The 7,391-nt window shown below is 49.3% G+C and overlaps 1 protein-coding gene across 1 annotated transcript; it reads right to left on the reverse strand.

Annotated features, from left to right (window-relative positions):
• Positions 1-1,948: 1,948 nt before the first annotated feature.
• Positions 1,949-5,545, reverse strand: POLR2G (RNA polymerase II subunit G). Its single transcript, XM_049644484.1, has 8 exons — positions 5,447-5,545; positions 5,204-5,313; positions 4,160-4,319; positions 2,919-2,969; positions 2,748-2,813; positions 2,580-2,651; positions 2,356-2,389; positions 1,949-2,132 (listed from the first exon to the last, which is right to left on the reverse strand). The coding sequence occupies exons 1-8, from the start codon at positions 5,456-5,458 to the stop codon at positions 2,119-2,121; spliced, it is 519 nt and encodes a 172-aa protein (XP_049500441.1). The 5' UTR covers positions 5,459-5,545; the 3' UTR covers positions 1,949-2,118.
• Between the last annotated feature and the right edge of the window lie 1,846 nt (positions 5,546-7,391).

Raw genomic sequence — 7,391 nt, forward strand, 5'->3', positions numbered from 1 at the left:
ATCATGATCTGAGCCAAAGTCAGATGCTAAACCAACTGAGCCAAGACGCCCCGAAAATAAAATATCTTTAAAAAAAATTAGCATTACCAGGCAGATACTCCTGTTACCTGTGACCTTTTTAAGAGGCCGTAACTTTCAGTTACAAACCTTAAAAAGAAGAGGCCTGGAGACCATCTCCAGACCGTCCGGACTTAATCCCCTCTCCACACAGCACACACCTTCCTGGCAGCTGCCACACCCCACGTCCTCACCAGCACCCACATGTTCACGTTCCACAAGCCACTTCTGTCCATCAGTCACTTCCTTGTAGGCCTGGTGTTACTTCCAGATTATCCCCAACACAATTAACGGATGAGTGGTTCCATTTGAGAACTTGGGAAGAATTTTACTCCGTGAGACACATGCTGTTTACAGCCTAGGGGAAATCCCTACAGCCTGAGTAATCAACTCACCGTATACTGAAATGGTAACATGACTTTAACGTGGTTTCCATGGGGAAATTCATTGCTAATCCAGCACACTTTCCCAGATTCAACAAGCTTGGAAAACCTGGCCCAGTGCCAAGAGCTGGAGACACAAAAATGAGAGGGATGCGTGCAAATCTACAATGGTCTCAACTGACTCTTTACCTGATAAAAAACAAAAAAATGAGGGGTGCCTGGCTGGGTCAGTCGGTCAAGCGCGAGACTCTTGATCTCAGGGTCGGAGTTCAAGCCTCAAGTTGGGTGTAAAGATTATGTAAAAAAAAAAAAGAAAAGAAAGAAATAGAAAGGAGACAGGAGACAGTAACAAAACAGCATGTTTTGTGGCCCACTGTAGAGGTGCAAATGTTAGAGCTTCTATCTGTCCAGGAGTGCTAATGGCAAGAAGGAAACCACATTCAAAGGCCAATTTTTTTTTACCGTGTTTCAGCCACTATTCTGCTTCATATCGGAGTTTCTAGACCTTGACATGATTGACATTTGGGACCAGATAATCATTTGCTGGCGGGGGGAGTGGGGGGAGATATCCTATAGATTGTAGGATGTTTAGTGGCATCCCTGGCCTCTACCCACTAGAAGGCGGTACCATCCAGGACCCAGCTGTCACAACCAAAAATGTCATTGCCACATGCCCCTGGCGGCAAAAATCACCCTAGTTGATAATCACTGCTTTGTATGCATTATATAATAATTATAGGGGCACCTGAGTGGCTCAGTCAGTTAAGCATCTGACTCTTGATCTCAGGGTCGTGAGTTCAAGCCTCGAGTTGGGCTCTTCGCTGGGCGTGAGGCTTATTCAAAAAAAAGAAAAAAAAGAAAGAATTGACGGAGATTTGCTAGATTAGCAGGCAGCAACCCAACGGGCTAGGAAAGGGCATTCCAAAGCACACAAATATTACAAAAGCAGAGTGTGAGCATACCGTGAGGGAGGGTAGCATGTTTGTTTAATCTTATAGTCATTTCATGGAGTTCTGCTGTGTTACCCTGACATTTTGAAGCCTTCCATATCTTTGGTTCAGTTTAGTGACTGATTAGCAAGTAAAGGCTTCTGTTGTTTGTGACTCATCCTAGGAAGGATTGGGACCTGTCACCCCCCCCCCCCCCCCCCCCCCGTCTGTGTCATCACTGTCCTCTTGTTCACCTCTCCCTACCCACGATCTCCTCTCCCCTAGTTCCCAGCTTTACCCTTGGTTAGTTTTAAGGGTGCAGGAAGGGCAAATATCCTGAAACCAGATTGGAACTCGGAGTGACTCTAATGACAGTATCACTTGCAGCAACCTGAAGACCTAACTTTAGTGCCCTTCCTTCAATGAAGTCAACTTTAGCTCTCTGCAAGGGGTTAGTCAGGTCCCCTGGGTAGCTGAGGCTAGTTGAGGCATCAGGCCACCAAAAGAGAGGCAAGTGAGCAACTGGCCCCCAGCCTTTTCTAAAAAAGAGTTGTTCTGACCGAAGAAAGGAGCTAACACTTCCATGAGAACAAGGACCTTTTATGGTTAGAATTGCAGAGTCGCAACTCTGGGGACAAGGAACCTTCTTTGCCTCCCCACAGCAGCCAGACTGGGCCTCTGGACAACGTGGGAAGCATGACAGTCACATCTCCTAGATAAGGACCAAATGAAGCAGCACACCCCGGTGCTCAGCTCACAAGCCCTGCAAGAACAGGAAAAGCACATCAGTCAAGCTCGCAGCTTGGGGGCGGCCATTACCATGTACTTCCCATCCCACAGGGCACGTGTCCTGCATCTTCCAAGCAGACAGCATGAGAGTTCCTTTCATCTGTGACTCGGGCATTAAGTCCCACATCCACCCCCCCACCCCCATACACCTGTGCCTTCTCCAGGCAACAGCCCCGGATGCGTGATCAGGCACTCACCCAAGTAATCGTCCATCAGGGAGCCGATAGCAAACTGCAGGAGGGAAGGTGAAGGACATAAAGTCTTAGCAACCACAGAACTATCCTCTAAGCCCAGCCCCAGGCCTTCTGCCCACCCATCCCCTCTTCCTGGCAGAAGAGAGCACGACATCCGCAGGAGCTGTAAGAAGTCAACAGCTCCCAGCTCTGCCTGGTACAGGCAGGAAGACAGGCAAGGGACTCACAATGTCATTCTTGTCCACTCGGGTCCCCACGATCTTCAAGCGGATCTCATCATCCTGCTGAATCACAATGTCCTGGGGAAGAGGAACAGTATACTCAGATACCCCTCACGCCGAAATCCCTTGGAGGGCTCATTCTTCCTCCCTCTCACTGACTTCCTCCCTCCTCACCTCATCCATCGTCTTGTAACATGGCGGGTTGGAGTTAGGATCAAACTCCATCTCTGATGGGATGGACTGAAAGGAAAGCCAGACTGGGTCAGTGCTTTACAGGGGTGCCTTCTGGAGATGGTCACGATGGGTGTCTCTCCTCCTTGGCACCCCCAGCATGCCCAGACTTACATGCCGAGAGATGAAGCAGGACATAGGTCCAATTTCTGTGAAGAGTCCAACCTAAAAGGCAATGAGTGATGTTGCTTTTTCTTTTACCTCCCCCCCCCCATGTCTTCTAAGCTCATCTTTGTCTGATTCCTAATATTCTTGATGTCCTGAAACCACTCTGGATTGTATCATTTGTTTTCTGGTCTCTCTTCTGTTAAGCTTTCACTTTATTTATTTTCATATCATTTTTATGAGAAGGCACAAGTGAGCAAAGGGCAGAGACAGAGAGGGAGACGGGGCGGGGGAGGGGGAGGCAGGGTTCACACGAAGCAGGGCTCAAGTTCACCTGATGCGAGACTCACGAACTGTGAGATCATGACCTGAGCCAACGTGAGATGCTTAACTGACTGAGCTACCCAAGCGCACTCCCTTTAATTTTATTTATTTATTTATTTTGAGAGAGGGAGAAAGGGAAGGAGGGATAGAGAGAGAATCCCAAGCAGGCTCCGTAGTGTCAGCACACAGCCCGACACCAGGCTTAAACTATGAACCCTGAGATCATGACCTGAGCTGCAATCAAGAGTCAGACGCTTAACTGGGCCACCCACGCGGCCCTCAAGCTTTCATTTGAAGTTAAGCAAACAGTGCGGTAAAGAGCCAAGGCCTGGGACTTGTCAGTCCACAATTTGAACACTTGTTGACCACATGACCTTGGCCAGTAGGCTTAACTTCTCCAAGCTTAAGGTTCTATAAAAAGGGATGGGGCACCTGGGTGGCTCAGTAGAGTAGGTTAAGCATCCACCTCTTGACTTCGTCTCTGGTCATCATCTCGTGGCTCATGGGTTTGAGCTCCACATCGGGCTCTGCACTGTCAGCACGGAGCCTGCTTTGGATCCTGTCTCCATTGCCCTGCCCCTCCCCCTTCTCTCTCAAAATTAAACATTTGAAATAGATAAATAAATAAATAAATAAATAAATAAATAAAAATGGATAAAAGCACCCACCACAGTCATCGTGAGGTTTTGCACATTACCTGGCCCACAGTAAGTACTCCACGAATGGAGGCTGTGCTATTGTTGACTACTCAGGCTGACTTACATGACCCGGACGGAGAATGCACAAGATTACGGTACCATTTAACAGGTGAGGCAACTGAAGCACAGACTGACTCAGCCAAGGACACAGAGTTAGCAAGAGGAGTTGGAACCCATCTCACATCTTCTGAGTGGCCACCCAACTGCCTCCGCTATGTACAGTCTCACCTTGTTGACTTGAGTGACAACAGCATCCACGACCTCCCCTTTAAAGGGCCGGAACACAATGGCCTTGTACTTAACTGGATAAAGGACAAAGCCTCGGCCTGGCTGGATCACACCAGCACCAATATTGTCAATGGTGGTGACAGCAATCACAAAGCCATACCTACAAGCATGGGGAAAAAGAAAGGCACCGTGTGTGTAAGAGCCTCTAAAACCATCTGCAACAAGTCAGTGAGCCTGGGGGTTGGAGAAGAGCACAAAGGGAAGTAGAGGACACCCCGACCCCAGAACTTAATGACTAAGAGAAGACAGGATACTGATCAGTATTCAAAATGCCAAACACTGCTCTCATAATAATTTCACAATAAGTGTCCAAGAAGGCTGAAACCCTTGAGCCAAGAGACCTCAATCGTTGGGATGCCTTAGAATCACCTAAGAGGAACTTCTTAAAACACACATTCCCAGGCCTGTCCCCAGTCTTGATTCTATAGGGACAAGATGAGGCTCAGGAACTTGCATGTGGTTATTCTGATGAGAGAGGCCAAATACTCCATAGCCCTGGGCTCATCCCACCCCGTTCATCACTGTGTGAGAGGCCCTTATGTGCAGAGCCCAGAGATGTGCCAGGCCAAGTCCCTGGTCGTGTGGGAGAAAGAAAACCAGCAGAACCACAGGAGAACAGACACAGGAACAATGATTAGGCTGTGAGCTCCATGAGAGCTGGCTTGATTCTATCTCGTTCACTGCATTGTTCCCAGAGCCCAACACACAACCTGGCAGACGGCAGAAGCTTTAGATACGTTTGCGGAGTAAATGAGTGAACAATCTCAGCTGAAGTGAGGAAGTCTCATGATCCAGCTTTGCAGAGGGCGCCGTGGGAACCCAAAGCAAGGAAGCAACTGACTGCCTGGGGTGCCTGAGAGGGTGAGAGGGTTCCCCAGGGTAGGTGGCAGGTCCTCGCAGGATGAGTAGGACCCGGGGAGAGGTTGCAAGCCTCGGGCGCCACACGCGCCTCAGATCAGGTGGCACGGAGGGCGCAGCACTCACTTGCCGGTGCAGGTCCCCTCCACCTCGGTGAAGAGCTTCTGCTTTACCGTGTTGAGCAGGTTGGGGCCGAAGTAGCGCGGGTGCAACAGGATCTCGTGCTCCAGGGAGATCTGCAGGGAAAACGGGATGGAGACCAAGCAAGGCGCGGCAGCGACCCGGGGTGAGGAGCAACCTTTCGTCCCGGCGCCACGTTTCGCTCCTCCTCTCGACCCTGCCCTCGCCGCCACCCCGTGCTCTGCTCACGTGGTAGAACATCTTCCCACGGCGGACGGGACAGCAGCCGAATCCACTCCCGCCGGGACCGCGGCGCCTCTGGACCAACCGGAAACACACAGCCGCAGCAACTCTGCTTCCGGGCCTGCCCCAGCGAAGTGGGCGGGACTCTGCCCTCTCCGCGGACCCAATTGGGCATCGCCGTCGTGGGCGGGAAATCTGCGAGGCCCCGCCCCCTCCTCCCCGCCCACCGGCCGTCCAACCGCCGGACTCCGGTAAAGCAAGTGTCTGGCCCAGAATGGGTGCCCAGTAAACTCTTTTAAACGGAATTAATTAGCTAATAAAAGACAACATAAATAAAGCGTTTTAGCAGAGTGCATTCGTATAGCAAATTTTTGAAGACCGTTTTCACATAGTAAGCATAGTAAGTAGCTGTTCTCATCTCATTTAATCTCTACAGCAACCCCACCAAGCAAGATTTATTGTCCCCGTTGACAGATGAGGTTCCAGGCTCAGAGGGGTGAGGTCACTTCAGGGTCACTCACGGCCAGGATTCAAATTCAGGATGTCTGACCCCAAGACTTGCATATTCGGGCTTTCCAGATTTTCATGCAGCCATTCGTTCACCAAACATTAACGGAGGGGAACACCCACCCCATGCCGGCAGGTAGTTTGGAGATGAAGCAGCCAAAATCAGAGCCCAGAAGGCAGCGCTCCCTCCAGGTGTGAGAAAACAGATCACTGCACTCCTCCTTCCCATTTCCCCATTCCTTCCAACACGCGCGCGCGCGCGCATGCACACACACACACACACACACACACACACACACGGCTTAGAGAACCCGTGAGCCCCTGTGTGTTCCTTCAACTCTACCCACATTTTTGTAGACAGTCCCTTTATTAAACTCACCTCAATTAGCCAGAGTGAGCATGCAATCTGTTCCCTGTGGAAACCCTGACTGATAAAAGGTCCATACAGAAAGAAGCAGAAACCATGAGCCACAGACCCATGAGAAAGGCTCAGCAGTTGACTCTAGATCCACGACAGTCCTTGGGGCCTTCCTTGAGCAAACTCCCTGCTGCCCGAATAAGTTTTTGTGTGTTGTAAATAAGAGAGCCTGACCTACCGTCCTGCAAGAATAAGGACATCCTGCTTCCTCAGAGCTGTCACACATCAGTTCCCATTGACATTGCCCATTTCCTAGAATGGCTGAACCCACCAGTCAGCCACTTAGACTCCATGCAGATCCCGTTGACCATGGTCAGGCAAGGAAGTATATGAATGGGCCTCAGCAGTCCTGACTTCCTCCTCTCTCTTATTTTCTAGCCAGCCTCCCCTAAGGACAGCGGTGTGCTGGAAACAGCTACAAGAGCCTTTTTTTTTTTTTTTTTAAAGTAATCTCTATACCCAACATGGGGCTGGAACTTACAACCCCAAGGTTGAGTCCCATGCTTTACCGCCTGAGCCAGCCAGGCGCCTATTGTTAATATCTCAGAAAACTTGCAAGCCAGTTTTTAAATACAGCGTTTATTAAACATTTAATGAAAAAAATTAATGATGTTTACTATTATAACATACAATTAACTGAAGTATACTAAAAAAAGAAACAAAGACAGAGGTATAGATGAAACAAGTTTGGCAATATATTGATAACTGTTGAAGGCAGATGATGGGTTATAGTGGTTTCTTATATTTTTCTTACTACTTTTGTGTGTTTGACATTGTTCAAATAAAAAGTTAGAAAAGAAAACATGGCACGCCTGGGTGGCTCAGTCTGTTCAGCATCTGATTCTTGATTTTGGCTCAGGTCATGATCTCAGGGTTCATGGGTTTGAGCCCCACATCGGGCTCCATACCCACAGTGGGAAGCCTGCTTAGGATTCTTTCTCTCTCCCTATCTGCCCCTCCCCCACTCATGCTCATGTGCTCTCTCTCTCAAAATGAACTTTTTAAAAAGTTAGAAAAAAAAACAAA

The sequence above is a fragment of the Panthera uncia genome, chromosome D1 (assembly GCF_023721935.1).
Source record: "Panthera uncia isolate 11264 chromosome D1, Puncia_PCG_1.0, whole genome shotgun sequence".
Taxonomy (NCBI): domain Eukaryota; kingdom Metazoa; phylum Chordata; class Mammalia; order Carnivora; family Felidae; genus Panthera; species Panthera uncia.